The sequence below is a fragment of the Strigops habroptila genome, chromosome 2, assembly GCF_004027225.2.
Source record: "Strigops habroptila isolate Jane chromosome 2, bStrHab1.2.pri, whole genome shotgun sequence".
Taxonomy (NCBI): Eukaryota; Metazoa; Chordata; class Aves; order Psittaciformes; family Psittacidae; genus Strigops; species Strigops habroptila.
This window is the reverse complement of record NC_044278.2, coordinates 57,266,508-57,290,010: the sequence shown is the minus strand read 5'-3', so window position 1 is coordinate 57,290,010 and position 23,503 is coordinate 57,266,508. Positions and strand designations below refer to the sequence as shown.

Below are 23,503 nucleotides of genomic sequence, written 5' to 3'. Positions count from 1 at the left end.
GCTTCACAATGTTCTGTCCTGATTTTGGTGGTGGTTGCTATTTTCCTTAGTAAATCTGGGTGATAGAAGGGAGAAATTTCTTACTAGACTTCAAACAGCACTGTTCTGGGAGGAGCAGAGAAGGTAGGCAAGGGACTTACTCAAATTGGAGGCCTAGTCCAGAAGGGGGGTGAATGGAGGGTTGAAGGTAGTTGAAAGTGCCCCAGACAGGACATTGGGTGCACTAAAGCAGAAGAAAACCAACAACCCCACACATGTATACATGAAGTACAGGGAAGAAGAAATTTGGTGTTAGGATGCCAGTTAGGAATGGCAGTTTACTGTAAATCAAATGCTGAGCGTGAGTCGTCATGTTATTGCAGAAAACAAAAGAAATTGATCAGAGAAGGGGTGCTAAGGAAGTAAAAAGTATGAAGTCTGCTACTCCAGCCACAGGAAGTCGTCTTTCTGCTCTGCTTGATGCTGTGTCCACTTCTAGATAGTGCACTAAGGAAACAGATTTATTAGCTGGGGTTCAAAGGAGCAAGAGTGATTAAAGGTCTAAAAAACCTGCACTGTAAGGAAGGATCAGTGTCCTGACATTCCTTAGCTTGAAGGAAAGGTGTGAGGAGAGAGACAGGAAGAGAATTTTCAAATATTTTAAAAGTTCTTGGGGAACGCCTGCCCCTCATAATCAGTTCTTTGTAGCTACACTGAATAACAGGATATAAAGGACTGAAATTGAAAGAGAGAACAAGGATAGGTAGTGGAAAAAGGTGGGGGGTTTTTTGTGGTCTTTTTTTTAATGACAAGTATAGTTATGTATTGGAGTAGGTTGAAGACAGAGGTGAAGAACTCCCATGTAGGCATTTTCAAGATCAAGTCAAACCAGCAATGACAAGTAAAAGACACCAATACTGTTTGGTACCAATAGAGATTTGGGCTAGCATAAAAAGTGAGTTACACTGGGTTTTAAAGTCAATATGACACTCACAGTAAGTCTCAGATAGGAAGACCTGCAGCTGGCAGGGATGATCTAACTTTGAACTAGCTATCTTGCTGAAATCAGTTTGGAGCAGTGGGTTAGACTAGATGGCCCCTAGAAGTCCTGTCTAACCTAAGTGTTCTTGATCTTTTCCAAGTTTATCTCCTATTGTGCCCAGAGGGATGCGTTTCATTACTAAATAATACTGATGTTTGCATGGGATATGTGAGAGCTGCCCTCTTGCCATAAGATTTGATCCCTTAAGGTACATAAAATGTTTGTCTGTATTTTAGCAGATTCACTTAACCATTTATTGTGAATGTCCACTAGCATTTCTATAGCTAGGAACCATGACAATACTGTGTTTAGAAAAAAAAAATCTCAAAAGGGACTTGCTTGTATTTTCAAGTGTAATTACCTTTTTTGTTTCCCCCCTCCCCCCGGTTAGACTAGTATCTTATTCAGTAGCCGTATTCCTGCTATGTGATCATGACTTTATTTGCTATTTGCTGTCTGGATTTAAAAAAAAAAAAAAAAAGCTTTTTCCATTATTGATACAATCTTTAGCATTAGAATTCTGTAAGTTCTTTCTTTTTAGGATGAGACACCAATAAGTCTATAATTTAGTTTTGTTTATAATACGCTATGTTTTCTTTTGCTGAACATGACAGAAAGTGAATGGAAAGTGGTTTTCTTGCTCACAGTGCAAGGCTTTATTGCAGCTAGTCTCTGCCTACAAAGCAATTACTCTACGGTATTTTAGAGCTGTGCTTCCAGCTGCTTTTCTGGTTGTCTCCTTGGCTTTCACGCAGCTTTCTGTCTATTCCTGCGGATGCTTCCCACAGATGTGCCACCCATCTATCTAACAGTAAACAACAGAAACCCTGTTTTTACTTGTGGCAGTATATAATTTTACTATCTTATGCTGAAAAAGGAATTTAAGTTTCCTGCACCTATCAAGCATAAATGTTGCTGTTATAGCCGACAGATACATCATGGTCTTATGTATCAACACCATGAACATGGACTTTTCCTCAGTTCAGAAATGGGCTGAACTAAATATTTTTTCCATTACAGATTACTAGTAAATTAGTTCAAAGAAACAGCCCTCATACTTAGTCATACAGCCTCTAGAGACAAACTGTAGAGGTACTGTTGGAGAGAGATTTGAATAAAACAAATGTGACGGGATCACATTTGACTTACAAGGTTGTTGTTAATTTGCAGCAACATGGGAGCATGGTGAAGCTTTGATCCCGAGTTGTTTGCAAGGAGGACAAGTTAGACAGAATATGTTCTCTGAAGCAGCTTGTTCAACACAGTTGTCAAGGCACAAAGAAACAAGGAGCATCAGCAACGTCAACCCACTAGCATGTGTGGAAACAATAATAAAACTTCTGCAGTGGCTTGGATTTTGTGCCCAAGCTAATAAGAATTTCTGAAAGTTTCAGCTCTTAGAATAGCATTGCTAATTGTAAGGTGGTAGCTGTCTTCTGACTAGTCATCTTTTGATAGATGAATTTTATCCTGATATATTAAAATGTTCAACATTTGTCTGTGGATTTACCATTACTAATCTCATTTTGATTTAGGAAGCTAGCTTTGCTTGCTACAGTTCCTGGCTTGTATGTGTATGTTTTGAGAGGAGGGAAAGGAATGGTTTAGAGTGTCTTGATTTACAGCTACGGAAACTCACAAAGTTATTGACAATTCTGTAGTGGAAACAAAAAATGTTAAAGCATTTCAGGTTGTCAGAACTGAGTGGTTGCTTTTTTTTCTATGTCATGATTCTACTTTCCTGTGTGCTTTGTTTCTTTGCCGCATTGGACTGTAGCTGAGTTAATCTGTCTGAGAATATATAGCATCTTAACTCTCAAAATATGAGCCCTGAATGTTCAACAATGTGTGAGCATATAACGTGATGATTCTTGGAGAAGGTTTGGGATATGTATACCTTGGTTGTCCTGGACATGACTTCTTTTTCTTCATGGAAATCTGGCCTGGACAGAAATCCTTCAGCTACAGAGCGTGTTAGCCCTGGATGGGTGGATGCTGCTGCACAGGCATCCTGTTGCTGACCAGTTTACTGCATGACCAGAAATCCTGATTGCATACACAGATTGTTTAAGTGCGCACAGTGATGCCTTTGAGAAGTTTTATCTAAGTGTATATTTATGATAAGTAGTTGCTGAGCAATTGCACAATAGTGCACATGCTTTGGGGATGCCTGAGTGGAATCAACCACTTGGTTACTGCCTGGTTGATTGGCGTATGTGCTGAGAGTCACATTCTGAAGGATGTATAGAGGGGCGTGAGTTGTAGAGTTTGTGTGGAAGCATCAGGGTTAAACACTTCTGCTTTGCACAGATATATCTGTTGATCTGCAGAAATAGGGGGGACCTGTCTGTAGCTTGTAGACACGTGATGGTAGAATAACTGGTTTCTCTTTTGATGTAAATGAGACACAGGCAGGTAGAGATAACCTTTTTGGGTCAGGGCTCTTTTTCCCTTGTTCTCCTCCTCCACACTGCTTTAATGAGAAGGCAGTTGTGTACAATAAACTTGCAGTTTTGTGTTACACAGAGACACTGAAAAAGAGACTTTGCCCTGTATTTGTGATATGTTGCTTTAAACCTAACTATTTAACTTTGGTTGATAAAGCTTTTAACTTGGAATGAGCTGTAACTGAATAGAAGACCTTTCTTTCTCTTGTATTTTGGGGATCCAGAGATGAGTTGCATTGGACTTAGTGGTATTTTAGCTGTGTGTAGATAGCAGTGATCAAGCACTTGAATTGGTTGAAGTTGAGAATTTGTCCCTGTGCGGGAAAAATTTGATGCAGGGACATTCAGAATATGTTCATATATTCAGTACCAGTGGCTTTATTATACAACTCCACCAGAGAACAACTTAAACTAGTGAATCAGATAATGTACGTAGGATGGCTGTGGTTAACTTTTCTCAGAAGTTGAAATGTCACTGCAGCTTCATTGCTTTGACATGCCACTGTATCTTCTTCTTCCCTCTGTCACTCCTTTGTAATGCATTTTTAGTTTGTCCTTCTCGCTTGGTTCAAATTTGGTGGTGTCACTAACAGCGTATTCCTTAAGTTTGGAGGAAACAGGATGTTAGGACCAGGAGGGAGCCTCCACTTGTTCCCACGAAGAGGAGGGCTGGAGCTCAGCAGCAGCGTTGGGTTTGCTAGCTGGGCAGCCACTGCTCATGTTCCTGCTGACCACCCAGCGGGTGCAGAGCTGTGTCTGCTGCAGCACTGTTCTCTTTGCTAGTGGTTAAAGGCAGATGCTCTTAGAAGTATATATCTGGGAAGGCATATACATGGGGAAACATGAAGAGTTGTGTGCCAAGGGCCAAATGCTGTTTCTGCTGGCTGGGGTTATAATGGCAGAGGAACAGAGGGTCCTGGAGTGTAGATGGGGAGTCTTGGGGGTTGCTGGGGCCACTGCTACACAAGTCCTTGTAAGTGAGAGAGGCTGGAAACAACTGTAGAAAAAGGAATCTCTGAAACTTGTGTGGATGCAGTATCTATTGGTTGGGTTTGGGTATCTGCTCTCTGCTTCCACTCCCCCTTTCTCTCCACACCACCCCCCTCCAATCTTGGCTCTCACTAGGCACACAAAATTATCAGAGTGCTAGGTGAAAGAATGGTTTTAAATAAAACTCATGCAGACATTTACACGTAAATGGTATATATTAGTTTTTGGTTGTTCATGATACTGCTGGTTTAATCCTACTTTAAAGTGTAGGACAAACTGCTTGTGATTGTGTTTGCAGGTGTATTTTTGTACTGTTCTCTTTTGAATTAGTGGAGAATAGCTTTCTGGTCTGGCAAGAATCTGTGCTTAAGCTGTTTGCCTTTATCTGTATATGGTCTTGTGCATCTTACTGTTTGTACATGTTTAGTGTCATCATTAAAGGTGCCATAGAATTAAAAGGCATTCATGGCTGCTTTGCTGTGTTGTTTATTGAGAGATCATAGCTGCATTTTTCAAATGGAAATTAAATGTAGGAGGCTGATTGTTATGCTAAAGAGAGTGTTGCCATTTGTGGTATTTAAGTGAAATATTAGGGTTGGTGGCTGGTGTAGTTGACTCTACCCTTCATTCTCAGAAAAAGCTTTGTAGCAGATTGATTTATATATTTCAATAATGGAAAAAAGTAATGGGACACTTAATAGAAACGTAATAGAAAACTTCTATGGCTATACTGATTAGCATCTTTCAAAAGTAAAAATGGAATTTTACATACAATTTTTGTAATGCAAAAAGTTTTCTGAACTAATCTTTAGCAAAGTCTTTCCTGTAAGAGAAAATCAAAATATACTGTATTTCAAGTCATGTAAAAGGTTTACTGAGGTTTATAGCTACATACTGCTTCTTGGATCTCTTCTTCTGTGGGAATAATTTCTACAGTGTGGTAGTTCTTCCACAAGCTCCTTGCTTCTTTGTTACAGAAAGGACCAATATGAAAGTTACAATTCCACTCAAAAACTTTATCTCATTTAAAATACAAATGGAACCACATTTCCCTGTGGCACTGTAGCATCACAAGCTAATGTTCAATAATATTGATTAAGAGTAGTGTAATGGGAAAATAATTAAAAATATGTAGTTAACACAGTGATTTGGGGAACTTAAACCAACATAGAATTTTCTGCACTGAGTATTTGGGAGCCTATGTACTTCTCACCAAAATAAAAAAATTCAGTTTCTTACACCATTTGAAGCATTCCAATGGCCATAGTCAGTTCTAACTAGAAACCAAGTAGTGTCTTCTCTAGCCTTGTGAAAACAGGTTTGTTGCTGCTTCTAGACCATTCTTTTTCTGTTTACGGTTTTGTTTGCCATGATAGAAATTCTGGTCTGTTAAAGTATATTATTTGCTCTAGCATTTGCATGTGACATAAGGATGTCTGTTCATCCTGTCCTCCTTGATTTTTCTTTTTTTTGTCTTTTTACTCATTTTATTTTTATTCGTAGGAAAGTTGTCTGTGAAATGATGACAAAACAAATTTGATACATGGAGACCATGCTAGAGTTGAGATTAAACTAGTTTCAGGTGTCAGCTAGGGTTCAGTTTTAAATTGGTATACTGCTGTAAGTACAGGCTTGAGATACACCAGTGCTCACAACTGCATAGTGATTAGCATGGTGGTCATCTCTAAACCATACCTGAATCTGTGGTTTGGAGTTTTGTTTTGGTTTGGGTTTTTTTTTCCAAATGCAGACCTATCTGTGTATTCTAATGTTCCTTCTGACTAGAATTTAACTCTGTCATAAATATTCTCAGAATTCTAGTTATTATTTAAGAATTTTGGGTGCTTCTAGAATGAAAAAGGGCTAAACGTCCACCGTATTCTCAATTTTTTTAACCAATTTTTTTTATCTTAACCTTTGAATCAAGAGATTCCTCAACCCTAGCCACTATGGGAGGCACTGGCTGGCTTTGGTTCCAGCTGTATAGTTAACATTGTGTTTATGTTAGCAACACAGTTTACTGGTATGGAGAGAGCTGGAGAAGAGGAAAAAAAAAAAGCTAAGTTGATTTCAGATCAGTTAGGGGTTTTTAATTTTTTATGTATAGTACATCATGAATACAAGGGATAATGTATGCAACCTTTGACTAAAAGTTTCTCTCTCTAGTTTTAAAATACCTCTATAATTGTAGCTGTTAAAACAGGAGGTTGATGTGGAGGCATCAGATATGTAGAAGATTTAAAAAAATGTAGAATGCAGGTTCAGTTAAAGGCTATTTGCAAGATGTGAGTGTCAGGATTAGAGGAAGCTTGAATGATTACCAAATTGATTTGGAAAATTGGTTTACTGTTTGTGCAAGATGTGAGTGTCAGGATTAGAGGAAGCTTGAATGATTACCAAATTGATTTGGAAAATTGGTTTACTGTTTGTGCAGCCTGGTTTGGATGAGAAACACTTTCAATAAAAATGTTTTTACTGTGAGCTTTTATGGAAATTTGTTTTCTTGTTCAAATCCCCTTTCCAGTTTTAAATTGCCAAATCACTACAAGGAGAGTCAAAGCCTCTGCTTTCATGAAGTCTGTTACAGCAAAGAACACAATTTTAATAAATTGAATTGGAAGTTCCGTAGCTTATAAAAAGGTGGTGTGCAGAGAAATGCTTTTTTCATTAAATTAAAAAAAAAAACAAAACCCAACCAAACACACCCCACATCCCCCCCCAAACGTACAAAAAACCCCAACCCAAACAAACAAACCGACCCCACCTCCCAAAAAAAACTCCCAACACTGAAACATAAAACACAACCAGAAACCTCCAGGACTTTGAGACCACTAACTAGCATGAATATTTGGATTTGATAGCTTGAATAGATACATGTGCTTGTTCATAGAAAATAGCTGAAAATCTTGTCTGATTGAGGTCTGAGGAGAAACATGAGATATCACGGTAGACTTGTAGCCAAACTGACTGTAGGGGGTTGAATTACAGATTTGCTGACAGTGTAAACAAATGCATTTCAGGTGACTCTTTTTCCTCTTCTATCAGATGTGAGAGTTGTGTTTTACCAGGGTTAGGTGGTATTGTTATTTTTAATGTTGAAATTATGATATGACGTAGAGATGCTGATCATTACATTGTGAAGCCACGCTCTGCTAGGATCAGCATAAGCGGTTATGGCTTCTTTCATATGTCATGTTAGAAATGAACTTAGCTATTATGTAGTTTTAAGAAGATATTCTCCTTTATTAATAGCAATAAAGTGTATATATACGCACATATAAACTAAATGATGGAAGCAAACATACTAAGTCGATGCAACATGGATGCTTAATGCACACATTTCTCCAGAAATGTAGAATGGATTGTTTTATTTTAATATGTTAAAAGAATGCAATGGAAATGCTTGCTTTCAGCTTACATCCTCTAGTCCTTCAGTGTTGCCAAGAATGCAGGCTAGATATTGACCTAACCTGTATCTTTAAAGTGTGTTTCAGTGCTATGGTTGTAATGCTTGCCTAAACTGGAGCTTTGTGCTTGCTTGAGCAGTAGATCTTCTGCGTAAGATTTTTGTCAGAGTTGTAGCGTGGTTTATTAATTGGTAGTTTGCTTGAAAAAATAATAATGACATAATGACCTTTGTAAAAGCTGTCACTGGAAATTGTGTTCCTGTTTTTGAGGTAATACTGTGATGATGTCGTTAACCACTTCCTGGTTTCTTTTATGCTGTTGTATACTTTGAGTCTTGTGCAAGACAAGTAAGAAATATCAAAGTGGAGGATTTCAGTGAAGGCTGTTGGAAGGTAATTTTTTCTGGCACTGTCAAGGGTTAATGCCCAAATTACATGAATTTGATGGTTTGCATACCCAGCTGAGCTCTTCTTTTATTAATTTCTTAAACTGAAATCTTTGTGCTATTGTATGTCTACAATAGAAGTTGTAATAATTTTCCTTGTACAGCTTTGCTTTTTGGGAATAGAATCTATGAAGCTTTTATTTATTCCTTAGTGTTTCTATTCAGGGCCAGAGATGTGTTAAATGCTGATTGCTTATTGTGGAACTGATTTAGCATATGATTTCAGTGACCTTTTTATATCACTTTCCCTTTAAAGAAGAAATGCCAGCAGAGTTGACAGTGCTTCTTAGCACTGGGAATAAAATAAAACCCAAATAGCTGGAACCTAAAAAGCCCTGAGGATTATATTCATCCATAGAGTCTTGGGCGGTGTTGTTTACTAGGCAAAGAAGTGTGAATGCTAGTTAACAGTCAAATCAGGACAAATAAATTGCAAATGTGATATTTCTTTAGGTGTCTTGTTTTTTGGTTGGTTTTTTTTTCCATCACTATAGCTTGCTGGTTTTTGTTTTAAAAGTAGACCTTCAGCTCAAGTGCTGCCAATAATTCTTCTCAAACAAATCATGTGTTTAATTATCCTTATTGTCTGAAGCCAATGCACAGACAGAACACCATATGCTTCTGTTGACTTGACCTCCTTAGTTGTGGGTGCCTGGATTTTCTGGTATATTATTCCATTTATTCCTTATGTCCAAAGGAACATTCAGACCCTCTGTCAGGCTTCATCAGTGGAGATTTGAGAGTAGTGTCATAATGGGTTTTATAACTGTGTAGGAGATTTTCTAAACTGACCTTTCTGTATGGAACAATTCCTATATAGAGGCGAAGGTGAGCAATTGCATCTGGAGACATTTAGAACTGTTCCTGACTATTAAAATACCCCTTAAGTAAATCATTCATGAGTTGTCACAATTCTAGTTCGGTTTCTTTGGCTATCTGATTGCTTAGGATTGTTTTCCCGCTAGGAAAATGTTTTATTCTGTAGCTTTTTAGCAAAAAAACCCCAAACCAAAACAACCCAAAGCTGCCTGATTTACTACTTCGTGCTTCCATTTTGATTGGTAAGCTGTAGTATTTTTAGTGTGTTTATATTAAAGATATAAAAAAGGGGGGAGGGTGGGGGAAGTGGACTCTCAGAGTCTCGTGTTTTGCACTCCCATTTTTCTGCTTGCCTTGTGCAGGGGGTTTACTTTTTCAAAAGAATGATTACAAGTAAAATTGATTCTGAAGTTTACATTTCAAAATAGGAAGGTTTTACCAGTTGATACTACAAAGGATTATATTCAGATTGCTTTAAAAATTTTAGTGAAAACAACTTCAACTCCTGCAGCAAAGGAATGTTTAAACAAAAGTATCTGGACTGAGATTGGATCAGGCGCTGAAGGTTTCAAAGCAAACACTTCAGACTTGTGCTAATGCATTAGGATTGGAGAGAACAAAAAACATTATTTGTTTATACAGATCCTTGCAGTGCAAAATGTGAACAAGTTGCAATAAAAAAAAAAATATAAATCTTGATTTTATTTTATTTTTTTTTAATAAAGTTTGGAAAACCTGCGGAACCTTCAGTCAAACCCAAGCTGTTTTTCACAGCGAAAGCTACTTGAATAAGTAGTTTTTATAATACTTCTAGTCCTAATAAGTACATTTCTATGAGCAAAATAAGGGCAATAAACAGTAATTCTACGGGATTGTTTTGATAGATTGAAATACCAGATTGCTGAAATGACCTGTCAATTTGAGTAACAAGATTAGGGATCAAAGAATGATTTGCCTGCTTGTTTTCCTAAATCTTGATACAAGACCTTTTTTGTTTGTTTCATGAAGCAGGAAATTTTTTGTCATGATTAGTAGGATCTATTTTTGTATGTAAATCATCTACCTTACTTTACTGTCTTTAATTCCACAGAATAATAAACTTGCAAAACAATCACGTATTGTCCAATCCCTTCAAAATAGTAAAACACCGTTATGAATAGGCATAGCTAAAAGGGCCCACAGGATCCAGTGTTCAAAGAGGACTGATAAAATATGACCTTGAGCAGTTTTCTTAAGAGCTTTTATTTATAGCATGTCTGTTATTAGCATTTACAGTATACTGCATTATTCTGTATTTGCATGGTTGATTACTTTTCTGCTTCAGATTTTAAAACTCATCATAACTTGCTTATAAAAGGTTTTGATTTCACTTAAGAGCAAGGAAGCTAATTAGCTTATGTTGAGTAGTCATCCATGGTAATATGTTGTAATATTTCAAGGACATCTATCAGCTTTTAGGCAGTTTTGATACAAAATCGGAATCTGATTTGTAAGCACAATTGAGATTTGATTTTTGGGGCCAAAGTTTGTAAACACCTTCTATACTCTTCGCTGTTTGACACTGCTGGTTAGAAATATGATTTGTGCCTATGTAGAGATTTTGACGCTTGATCGTTACCTCAGCTTGTTAGAATGTTTTGCTGGTTTTGCAAGCCTGAATGTCAGGGGTGGATTCTGGAACATCTTTAATATCCCTCTTGTGTGGACAGAGCTTTTTGGCCATGCCTGTGTGATTGGTTTGACAATTCCTCTACTGGCCTCTCAGGTGGACATTTGAGAATTCAGTGCTCAATTTGTGCCTTGTGAATATCTTCTGAGCTCTGGAGTCACTTACAAAGGGAAATGGAGGCAATGTTTGTGTTTCCTCAGTAAATGCCACGATCTATTTCTTGTCTGTACATCTTTATGTTGGATGATTGTACAGTGCAGTGAGAGCAGGATGTTGTGTCACAGTATTGGGTAGTCGTATTTACAGTTACATTTTGCAAAACATGCGAAAGAGGAAATCTAGCCTTTGTCAAAAAAAGTGTCAGTTTTAAGATGAAATTGAAAATCACTGAAGTGCTGGTGTAGTATCAATTTCTTTCGATTTACTAGAGGTATTCAGTCATACTTTTTTTTTTTTTTGATTAACACTGGAAATAATTTAGTCTGCCACATTTTAGCATAGCAGGTTTTTAATTTAAAAAGATATATGTTTGTGAGGGACAAAGATGACTTTGACCAGGTCATACTACAAATGTGATAGCTTGTATGGGACTTGGGTATTATGGATCAAGCATGGTCTAAAAAATACACGTTGCATACATCTCTGTGGGAGTGAGATGCAGGTCAGTACCAGTATCGTCATGACTTACTGGATATCTGTGTACTTGATACCACAAATTCATGGATCACATAAAGCGTCTGAACTGATTTCAGGGGAAGTGCAGAACTTACTCTTTTACCTTACATAGCTGAAACAAAACAATGTTCCTGTGAAAGCCATGCCAGACTGAACTGGCTGGCAAGTTGACAAATCCCAAATTCATTGAAGAGTAACCTACTTTTGCTGCATCCACTGACTATATAAAATGCAGTGTAGAAGCTCTCTGTCCATTAAGATCTCTATTTTGTATTAACCTGTAAATTGATCACCATCCTTGTTGCAAGTGTAATGAATTAATACATGAAACTTGTTACTGTCTCTGACTCATAGCATGATGTGTGGGGTTTTTATAATGGGAGTAAATGAGTTGTAGAATAACCAGTCACAGAAGTACCTGAATTAGCACTTACTACAGTATATTCTCACAGATTCAAACATTTATTTAATGGTATTTTGATAACTCTTCAATGGAGTATACAGAAAAATAAGACATTTGCTATGGAACCTGTAACTTGTAGACTTGTAGTGCAGTTTGCTTCAGCTGAAGCTTTTTTGGTTTTTTGAGAAGGTGCAGGCTGTGAAGGTTTTGAGTGAGGGTCTAAGGAGAGGGAACCCTGGGGTTGGAAGAAGAAAACTGAAAGGGTTGTCACTAAGGTGGGCCATAAACTTCACTGTTACAGTGGTGGATTTAGTACTGTTGCCAGTGAGACACTGTTCATTTGAATAATGATTTGAAAATTCCCCTTTTGGTAGAGGAAACGTCCTGCTGCATCAGGTGTCTGTTCCTCCTCTTACCTGTTTTGCTAATATTTGTGTGCAATGCTTTGTTGCCAACCAAAGCCTTCTGTCTGTCAGACTTAGTCAATTCTTCATGTTCCTATTTAATGAACAAAGGGGAGTGAGAGGTTTTGACAGTTCAGTTGGGTAGGAGCAGCAAATAAAAATCAGGCCTACAATGCAGTAAAGCTAAGTCCTCTGTCCTTGTCTTGCTGTCTTTTTTTGAGTGCCAAGTCTGTGTCTGATTACCTTTTTCTCTGTGTGGCAGATCCATCACTGAGGGTATTTAGCTGATTTGTGGGTTGGAGGAAGACTCAACTGCCTGCTGTTGATATGGGAAGGCTGTAAAGCTTTTTCTAATCTTGCGGTCTGATGCATCTGCCTTTGGAGACAACCAGCGGTAGCACCATAGAGCTCTTGAGTAAATTATAGCTTGTTTGTTTTTCTCTTTTGTTTTGTGTTTGGTTTTTGGGTTTTGGTTTGTTTTTTTTGTGGTGGTGTTTCACCACCCCCCCCAATACAGCCACTTTAGTTTGGTATGTTCTATTCCCAGTTGTGGAAATGGCCTGTGATTTGATGTATTTCTGAACCTACTTGATTGATAAGATAAATAACTTGCAAAGCTTTCATGCTGCTTTTTGTGTTGTAGATGGTGCTTCTTTTAGCAGACAGTAAAAGGCTTTCCTTGAGGGAGAATGGCAATATTGAGAATGGCTGAAACATTCCTGGTGTTTGTAAAGGTCTTCATGCAATTCTGTGTTCTTTGAACCTCCTTCTCCACAACCCACAAAAGCCCCAAAACAACCAACCTCCAAAAAAAAACCCCCCAATACCCAAACAAACCCAACATCACACCCACTGCCCTCCCCCCCCAAAAAAAACAGGGGGCATGGGGTGTGGCATATTACACACCAGTCACAGATTTTTATTTTATTTCTTTTTCTTTGTAGGTAACAGCAGGTTTTTACTGGAACCACAGGCTATCTTAGTATGGCTGTTGCAGGCTACATGGAGTAAGAAATGTTGCGGATTGCCAGAAATGCAGACTTCCCTTTTTAGATGGTGTCTGGCCCTTTTTCTTTGTCCACTATTTAGACCATTTCTTGAAAGGCATCTCTGGAGGGTCACAAAGCATGTCTGATTCTGTAGTGCCTGTACCTCCTTTCCCTGCTGCAGTGCTAACAAAAATGGATGTGTACGCATATCATCTAAATACATGCTCAACTCTACTTTCTGTGTTTTAAGATTAATGGCAACTCACACACATATATATGGGTTTCAAAAGTGCATTTGTGGTTGAAGATGAGGTGCTTAGTTTCTTTCTTTGATAATGACCCAGCTCTGTTTCCTTTGTAGGTGGTTTATCGTGAAACTTCAAATAGTCAGAGGCAGGAGAATTTTGCTGATTCTACAGATGTTTGTACTCCATTCAGTTTGACAGTGTACCTGAAGTAGTTTCCTTGTATAGTTTTCATGCTAGAATAGACTATTTCAGTTGGAAGGGACCTACGGTTATTGTTTAATCCAACTGCCTGACCAGTTCAGGGCTGATGAAAAGGTAAAGCGTGTTATTAAGGGCATTCTCCAAATGCCTCTTAAACACTGACAGGCTTGGGGCATTAAAAATTTAATTTTCCTAAAAATGTAACATGAGCAAAAAACCTAAGAGCTGTTGATATTTTTTAATAAAGCTGAATAGCCACAGAATTGCTTTGGTTGTGCTTCCAGGATGTTTTTGCCACTTTGTTGTTCAGAATGTGTTTCATTTGGAATTATGATACAGCAAGCATTCTACAGCGTAGGTAATTTACTTCCAATTCTGACTTCTTTTGCTGTTTTAGTTGAGCTAAGTTAATCTGCAAAATACTTCTGTAAATTCAAGCTACAGCATATTTTCTGTTCCTTTACTTTGATATCCTTTTTATCCCAAGGGAAAGCTTTTTGCTCTTAAAAATCATGAGATGAGGTACATAACCAGACTAGTAGTATGCAACCTCAAACTATGAAAGTTCCATGTTGAGTTGAGGAAACTGGCATGTGATTTAAGACTTTGCTTATCAGCTATCTAAATTTGGAGCAAAAATCAAACGATGTAATCAAGACTGTGGCTAAGAGGAGAATGGACAGAGTTTGTAACTTAGGCTAATGGTGTCTTTTGGGAATGACTTTTTTAACAGTTGCTTAGTAGGAGAACCATAAATAACGCAGAGAAGGAAGAGTAGGCTGAGTGCTGAGATTCCATCTCTGGGCAAAAACCTGCAAACCTTCACAGTTTGATTTGAATTTTTCATTTTTTAAAATACCGCACCAACTTTCAAGTGAGCTTGTCTAAATTCTAGGTTCTGCCTATTTAGGAGAACATCTTGCAACAAGGTGAAAAAAGTTGAGAAAACAAACTACTCAGTGAGTTGACAAAGTATTAACTTTCCAAGAAGTGCATAGCATAAAGCCAGCTAAAATATTTAGGTTTCAGCTTCTGGAGCTTAAACCAGAGTTTGAGAGAGCAATGAAGAATGAATGCTTTCAGTTCTTAAGTCAGTTCATAACAAGGTATTTTCATTTGAAGTATGAGGGCTAGTAATTTTTATTTGATCTTTTTGGCTTCCAGAGCAAAGTATGGAAAAGCGTCACCTTTTCATTTCAATGTAAAATAGTGCATTATTCTTAAATAAAAATGACTGCTGAAGCTACTGGAGACCAAATGAGTTTGATATTGGCTACAGCTGCTGTTAGAGGGATGTTAGATATGTTTGGGATTCTTCCATCAGCTGTGTAAGGCAAATAACTTGCTGTTTGAATTCCTTCTGTTTTCTTAAATTACTTTGGATTTCAGCATAAGAAAAGTAATTTATAATATTGTAGAAACAGAAACTTTTTTTCATGATGGTGACCACTGATCTCTGTGACTGCTTCCTTTATGGTTTTAGGCTCAGCATTTTTCTCTTTACTGTAACAGTAATGGAAAAAAATGGTTTGATGCTTTTTGACAAGAGATCAATTCCATTTCTTTAGGGTTTAGAGAAACCTCTGAACAATAAAACACTAAGTGGTCAAACGTGTTTTGAAAATATTTGCTATACTACTGACTTTTTTTGTATATACAATGCTTACAAGTCATCTTGTCATAGAATAGAATATCTCAGTTGAAAGGAACCTACAACGATCATCTAGTCCAACTGTCTGACCAATTCAGGGCTGACCAAAAGTTACAGCATGTTGTTAAGGGCACTTTTCAAATACCTCTTAAACCCTGACAGGCTTGGGGCATTGACCACCTCTCCAGGAAGCCTGTTCCAGTGTTTGAGCACTCTCCAGGTGGAGAAATGCTTCCTAATGTCCAGCCTGAACCTCCCCTGGTGCAGCTTTGAACCATTCCCAGGTGTCCTGTCACTGGATACCAGGGAGAAGAGCTCAGCACCCCTCTCTCCATATCCTCTCCTCAAGAAGCTGTGGAGAGCAATGAGGTTGCCCCTTAGCCTCCTTTTCTGTAAACTAGACAAACACACAAGTCCTCATCACTCCTCATAGGACATTCCCTCCAGCCCTTTCACCAGCTTTGCCTTCCTCTGAATGCATTCAGGGACCTTCTTAAATTGTAGTGCCCAGAACTGCACACAGTCCTCAAGGTGAGGCCACACCAACACTGAATACAGCGGAACAGTCACCTCTTTTGACCAGCTGGTGATGCTCTGTTTGATGCACCCCAGGGTGCAGTGGCTGCCAGGGCACACACTGCTGACTCCTATGGAGTCTGCTGCTGACCAGCACCTCCAGATCCCTTTCTGCAGGGCTGCTCTTCAGGCACTTCTCTCCCAGTTTATGCTTGTGCCTGGTGTCAGTCTGTCCTAGGTGCAGAATCTGGCATTTATTCATGTTAAATTTCATGCTACTGAAGATTGTCCAATGCTCCAATCTTATCTAGATCCCTCTGCAAGACCTCTTGCCCCTCAAGAGAGTCAACTGCACCTCCCAGTTTGGTATCATCAGCGAACGTGCTAATGGTGCATTTGACTCCTGCATGCAGATCTTTGACAAAAACATTGAACAGAACTGGCCCTAGAATTGAAGCCTGAAGAACACTGCTGGGGACCGGTTGCCAGACAGGTGTAGCCCCATTCACTACAATCCTTTGGGCTCTGCCCTTCAGCCAGTTCTTCAACCAGTGCACCATGATCCTGCTCGTCCCACAGTGTGAGGCAGATTGTCCCAGAGGATGCTGTAAGGGACAGTATCAAAAGCTTTACTAAAATAAAAAAATATGCATCCACCACCACCCTTCATCTGCAGGTGACTTTATCATAGAAGGATATTAAATTAGTTAAACAAGACTTTCCCTTTGTGAACCCATGTTGACTGTGCCTGATGATTGCATTATTCTTTAAATGCCTTTCGATAGTACCCAGTATAATCTCCATAATTTTTCCATGAATTGAGGTTAGGCTAACCTCAGGCCTGTAATTTCCTGGGTCTTCTTTCACACCCTTTCTGTAAATTGGAATAACATTGGCTAGATTTTAGCCAACGAGGACCAACCCAGATTCCTAAGATGATAGTGATCAAGAGGGGTTCTGCCATAATGTCCTCTAGCTCCTTCCGTACTCTGGGATGAATCCTGTCAGGCCCCATGGTCTTGAATACATTCACCTAATACAGCTGCTCCATTACAATTTAAGTGTCCATGAGTGGAAAGTCATTGTTCCTGCACTCATGGCCCTCCAACTCAGGGGACTGGGCAGCCCAAGGTCTACCGGTATTATTAAAGACTGAGGCAAAAATAATGAATGCCTCTGCTTTATCGTTGTCCCTATTAGTCAGGTGACCATAATCAACAAGTATCAGTCCAGTGTGTCCTTTAGACCTCCTTTTGCTATTAATGGACTTAACGAAGCCCTTTTTGTTGTCAGATACAGCACTGGCCAGTTTCAACTCTAATTGGGCTTTGGCCTTTCATCATACATACACCTTTCAGAAAGACTGCCTTGAATTTCTGGAGAAGCTTTTACAGTCACTTGAAAATTTTTATTCCTTCCTCCTTTTGAGGAAAGAAGTGAAATTTAAATTATAAAGGGGACTTCTGTGTAATATAATAACTTGTTCTCCTCAAAAAGTCCTAATTCTTTGATGAAAATATTTAGCTTTCAAATTATTTCATATTTTGGAGAGGGTGAGAAAAAAGCAAATACCAAACTTGAGCTAAGTCAAAGTTTAAATGAAAATAGATATTTAAATTTAATCTTGCAGGCTCATTCCTAAGTCCTTAGGAACCAAAAACTCTGGAAAATCAAATTAGAGTATTTATAAACTCCTGATGCCTTAAGGGACACTTTTCTAAAGTCTGGGACAGGTGGTGACCACTGTTGGTGGTACTGTGAGAACCTAAGAAGTATTTTCTCCTTCGTAAGTCCCTTTCAGTATGAGATGAAACTTGATGTTGCTGCTGTTGTGGGTTTTTTGTTTTTAAGTAAGAAGTATCTGAGCAGTTGATCAGTGCTTTGAAGTATTGAAAGTATGGCAAAGATATAACTGTTAGAAATTTCAATGTTCTATGTTTTGTTTGAAAGTACAGGCAGTCATAGGATAATAAAAGTACCAAAAGGCCAAATTAATCTCCAAATACATGAAAAGTGCTAGCTCTGCTAGTGGTAGAGATGTAAATGTTTTAAATGATGTAAGTTCTTGCAAAGAATGATTTTTCTTTCTTTTTTTTTTTTTTTTTTGTTTTTACTTCATTTTGCATAAATAACTAGAAAAATGCTCACAGGGTGGTGGACTTAAAATATCATATTTGTAATGTCAGCATTTTTCTACTTTTACTTGGCTGAATAATACTGTGCCATAACAAAAAAAAAAAAACAAACCAAAACAACCAAAAAACCAGTCATACTTTTTTTGGAAGGATGGGTTTCAGGGCTTTATGGATCTTTTAGAGCAGCCTTCTTAACCCTGATACCTCTAGTTTAAGCAACCATGAGAAGTTGACTAGTTTAAACCAACTAGTATTTCTTAAATGAATTCATGCTTTTGAAGTCTCAAGTACCATAAATGCGATACAGCAACTCTTTGAGTGTGACCACGCAGCCAATTCCTTATCCACCAATTGGTCCATTCATCAGATCCATGCCTCTCCAGTTTAGAGACAAGGATGTCATGTAGGACAGTGTCAAATGCTTTGCACAAGTCCAAGCTGGTCTTCCCTTATCTACTAGCAATGTAACCCCACTGTAGAAGGCCACCAAATTTGTCACGCATGACTTGCCCTTGCCATCACCTGCTTATTTTCCATGTGCCTTAGCATAGTTTCCAGGAGGATCTGCTCCAGGGTTTTGCTGGGCACTGCGGTGACACTGACTGGCCTGTAGCTCCCCGGGTCTTTCTTTTTTCCATTTCTAAAAATGAGGGTTATGTTTCCACTTTTTTACTCAGTGAGAACTTCACTGGACTGACATGACTTTTCAAAAGGATGGATAGCAGCTTAGCCACTTCATCCATCAGTTCTCTCAGAACTTGCGGATGCATCTCGTCAGGTCCCATGGACTTGTGCATCTTCAGGTTCCTCAGATGTTCTTATGCATCATCATCTTCTACAGCAGGCAGTTTTTCATTCTTCCAGCTCCTGCCTTTACCTTCTGTGACTTGCCGGTGAAGACTGAGGCAAAAAACATCATTGAGTTCCTTGGCCTTCTCCATGTTCTGGGTATCCAAGTCTCGCATTTCCTTCTGGAAAGGGTCCACATTTTCTCTAGTCTTCCTTTGATCACCGACATACGTGTAGAAGCTTTTCTTGTTGCCCTCGACATCCCTGGCCAGATTTAGTTCTGTCGGGGTTTAGCTTTCCTAACCTGATCCCTGGCTGCTCAGACAATTTCTCTGTATTCCTCCCAGGCTACCTGTCCTTGCTTCCACTCTCCGTAGGCTTCCTTTTTTCTGTTGGAATTTATCTAGGAGCTCCTTGTTCATCCATGCAGGCCTCATCCTTGAGTATTAACCAGCTTTCTTGGGCCCCTCTTCCCTCCAGGGCATTATCCCATACTATTATACCAAGGAGATCCCTGAAGAGACTAAAGTCTGGTCTTCTGAAGTCCAGGGTAGCGAGCTTGCTGTGCACCCTCCTTGCTGCCATAAGGATCTTGAACTCCACCATTCCATGGTCACTGCAGCCAAGGCTGCCCTTGAGCTTCATGTTTCCCACCAGCCCCTCCTTGTTGGTGAGAACAAGGTCCATCACAGCCCCTCTCTTCATTGGATCCTCTGTCATTTGGAGAAGGAAGCTGTCATTGAGGTGCTGGAGTCTGGACCACAGGTTCCATAGGGTTCCCACCATTTTCCCAGGAGAAGTACAGACTCTGCCACAGACAAGTTTAGCCTTTTTGAAGTAGGAAGAACAGAAGTGCTGAAGTTTGTCAGCTATCTTGTACCATGAAGACAAGAAGGGAGACCTGATGCTACAGGCTGCTTCTGAGGGTATCCACTGCTATAGAAACCCTCAATAAAACCTTCATGTGCTTTGGTAGCTCACCTGTTCTTCCCTATTTAGACAGAAATTAACAGGGATCTATATAACCTGCCATCACCCATTCATTTTTGGGAGGAAATATCATTCACATACTTGAGTGTGGCATCTACACTAATATAACTCTATATTTGTTTAGCCATTAAAATATTCTGTAACCTTACTGTAACCAGTAGACATGGTTTCAAGCAGTCTTTGATTTCTTTGGGTTATCACTGGCAAGAATGAATGTCCTTCAGGCCAGAAACTCTGGAATATTTTCCTGGCCTTCTTAATACTGCTGACTAAAGTACCAACTCCTGCTTCAAATAGCAGTCTGGATTCAGCCGTCAGTGTGTAGCGTGCCTAGCTCCGTACTGTGGGCCAGCGTCTGTGTTCTGGGTTTGTTGGCACAGAAGCAATAACCATTTGGTTTTAATGAAAAAAGGAAAATAAGCTGGCACAGGAAATGTTTTTAAGAGGTAGTGAACTATGTTTTTATTTTTCTGACTTCAAAACAGAGGGCATTTTAGCTAATTATGTTTTCTAAACATAATCACAACAGTACATCCCAATGACAAAAAAGAAAATAGATGTAAATTGAAAGAAGTTGGAGGAAATGCAGCATTAATAACAGCGGAAATTTGACTGTAATTCCTTTTTTACCCCATGTGTTACTTCAGTGTAGCAACAGGAAGAGATTCAAATTGCTTGCAAAACTTCAGCTTCCCTACCATTGCAATAATAAAAGGCTAGGAATGGATAGGTAAATAACAGAAGAGAGGTGTCACTGGATGACAGCTGTATGGTTAGAGTATTGATTACAAGGTGTAAAATCATTTGAGATACTTCAGTCTGTATCTGTAGATTGGCTGAAGGAGAGTGAGGATGGTGAGCAAGACATTCGTGGAAATGACCAATAGAAAGAAGGAAAGATGCAGAAAAACCAGAGATACTTTGCTGGGTGGCAAGGGCACAGGCAACATACCAGCAACTGAGCTTTGGTGTTTCCCTCTCCCTTTTGGTCTCCTTTCTAAAAATACACGTATGTATTTACATTAGCAGGATTTTGATCAAAATTTTGTTCTTGCAGGCACTGGCTATCATTAATGTAAAACTTGGGTCTGAAATTGGTATGCCTGAAATACTGCCAAATTGCAGTCATTATTCTCAAAGTATTCAGAGGGGGCTTTCAAAAGGCATGACCTGCGCTTTTGATGGTACCGCTCCTATTCTGCTGCTTAAAAGAAATGGCTTGTTCTACGAAAGGATTCAGAATTGCCTTGTGGTGCTGAATAATGGGGACTCAAAGGTTGCCCCTGTCTGAGGCTACAGCGAGGGCCATACCATACCCAGTGCGGGCTTTGTATCCTTGTCTGGTGCAGCTCACTCTTCCCTCCTATATGCTGTGTAAATACTCAGGTGCCTAACTCAGGTGGGATTGTGCTGGGCTGTGCCCTTGGTTGGATTTCAGATGCTGCATAGCTAAGCAGTCCCTGAACTTTGTTGGATCTGTCTTTAAGTGTTTGTTTCTAAAAATAACCAGGATCATCTTTTTTCTCTCTAGAAAAGTTGATTGCATATCAACGGGAATTTCATGCTTTGAAGGAACGTCTTCGTATAGCTGAGCATCGCACTCTGCAACGCTCTTCTGAGCTGAACGCTATCTTGGAGCAGTTCAGGCGTGCAGTAGCTGAAACAAATGGGAGTAAGAATGCAATGAATAATTTTTCAGGTACATACTGTGTTTGAGCTAATTTTTATAACTCTGCAATACCAATATCTCTTCCTACTACTATAGAATAAGAAATCAATACTTAGAAAGCCAAATGAAACTGTTCAGCAATACAAATAAAGAATGTGCAATATGTTGTATCTGGTGGGGATTCTTTTGGGGCTTTGTTTTTTCCAATTTCTGTTCTTAATGATCTACCTACTCTTCATTTTTATGACTTTAGGGACTGAATACTTATTCCACACCTAGCTCCCAAAGTTTGAAGCTTGTAGTTACTTTTTAGCATACTAAATATATTTTGACAATAATTTACATCACTCTTTAAATAGAGCTTGAGGGGAAAGGTGAGCAAACAGAGGATGTGGATTAATTTGAAGCAATTAAAACATGTTTAAAAGTCAGCTGGAATATGTAAAAACATACAGGATAAGATATTGTTTATGATTTGTAAAATACACCTGTAATGTCCTGTTTTAATAACTAGAGATTAAATGATAAACTGGTAAAGTCATCTTTTACCCTGAGGTTGATGCTCAAGTTTACTGAGAGCTGTGTTTGACAATATTAGAGAATTCCTTTCCACTACTCACCAGATTATTGAAGTTAACTTTTAAAATCACACAATCAGTGCTTTACTCACTTTGATTTTTCTAGATGGACAAATGAATAACAAATACAAACTTTCTGGCAAGAGGTCTGATTCTGTAGGTTGCAGAAATTTCACTGTGTTTGCCTTATGAGGAATATAAACCCAAAGAGTTTTGCAAATAAAAAAAAACCTGGATCAATTTTTTTGAATCTGTCTACTTGCATTTGTGCTGTGGGTCACTATTTTGTATAGATTTTGTATTTTTTTTTTTTTTTGCTCTATCTGACGCTGATGACCTGTCCAACCTGATCTCTGTAGTTCCCTGGATCACCAGGAATGGTGTGAACAAAGGTTACATTTAGGATAGTCTGTGACTCTTCCTATTCTGTGTGTATGTTTTTTGCTGTTAAAGTGAACAGCCATAGGGAAAGTCAAGTAATTTTGATACTGGATTTATGATTTATTACCACATTAATCTGTAAAAATGAGTTAGTATGCTTTTAGACAATATAGTTATAGGGCGTTATTCTCTTCTATGCAGCCGAAGTTACTGGTTCACATTTTTAACATTCTACTATGCCTGGATCCCAGCTGGGACATCCTCTTTTTTCCATGTGGAGCCAGGATGGGAAGTCAGCTGAAGTCTGAATTCCTGAGCTTTTGTGCTCAGAACTTAGTATTAGATAGTTTGGGGTTTTGGGGTTTTTTTTGTGCTTGTGGTTTGGTTTTTTGTTTTGTTTTGTTTTTTAATTAAATTTGATGTACTTAAGTATACATATTACTATGTGGTATTTGCTATCTTTGAAGCTGAAAGAATTCCAGATTGTTTTATGTAGATTGTTATTCATTCATACAAAGAGCTGTCATACTTTGACAGATTTTTTTAGTCCAGGTTTTGTAGTTGATGCTAAAGGAAATAGGTAACAGGAAAATTAAAATGTAGCTGTATTAGAATCTATCAAAATAAGTACCTCTACTTAAGGCATCTATTTACAAAGCTTTTTTTCAAGATTTTAAATGGTTAGGAATTTACTTTAACCCATAAATAAATATTAAAAAAACCCCAACCAAACCAAACTCCACAACAAAACCCTTCTATCTTTGTAGAAGCTACACTCAGAATCTGAGAGGAATGACATTTATGGCATTGCTTTTCTCACCTCTTCACAATTCAGTTTTATCTTAGAAACCCTGAGTACAGTTTTTTACTTAACTTGATATTATAAAGCCTGTAAGTTTTCAAAGTTCCATATGCTGTCATATTTGTCGTTTGAAACAGGAGTTGTTTTCACACTTGATGTAAGAAAATCAACACGTACATCAGGGGAATTTAAAAACTGTTATTTGCAACTTTGAGAGCCACCTGGACATCCTGTGAGGCAGTTACTCGAGAAAGAGCAAGAATTATTTTAAGT

At 38.6% G+C, this 23,503-nt stretch overlaps 1 protein-coding gene across 5 annotated transcripts in view; it reads left to right on the top strand.

Annotated features, from left to right (window-relative positions):
- MGAT4A (alpha-1,3-mannosyl-glycoprotein 4-beta-N-acetylglucosaminyltransferase A) overlaps positions 1 to 23,503 on the top strand; it is an 83,385-nt gene that overhangs the window by 10,227 nt on the left and 49,655 nt on the right. For all 5 annotated transcript variants that reach the window (XM_030477013.1, XM_030477012.1, XM_030477011.1 and 2 more), the window contains one exon: positions 21,332 to 21,499. In XM_030477013.1, the coding sequence (XP_030332873.1) occupies positions 21,332 to 21,499 (168 nt within the window). The remainder of the gene's footprint in view (positions 1 to 21,331; positions 21,500 to 23,503) is intronic.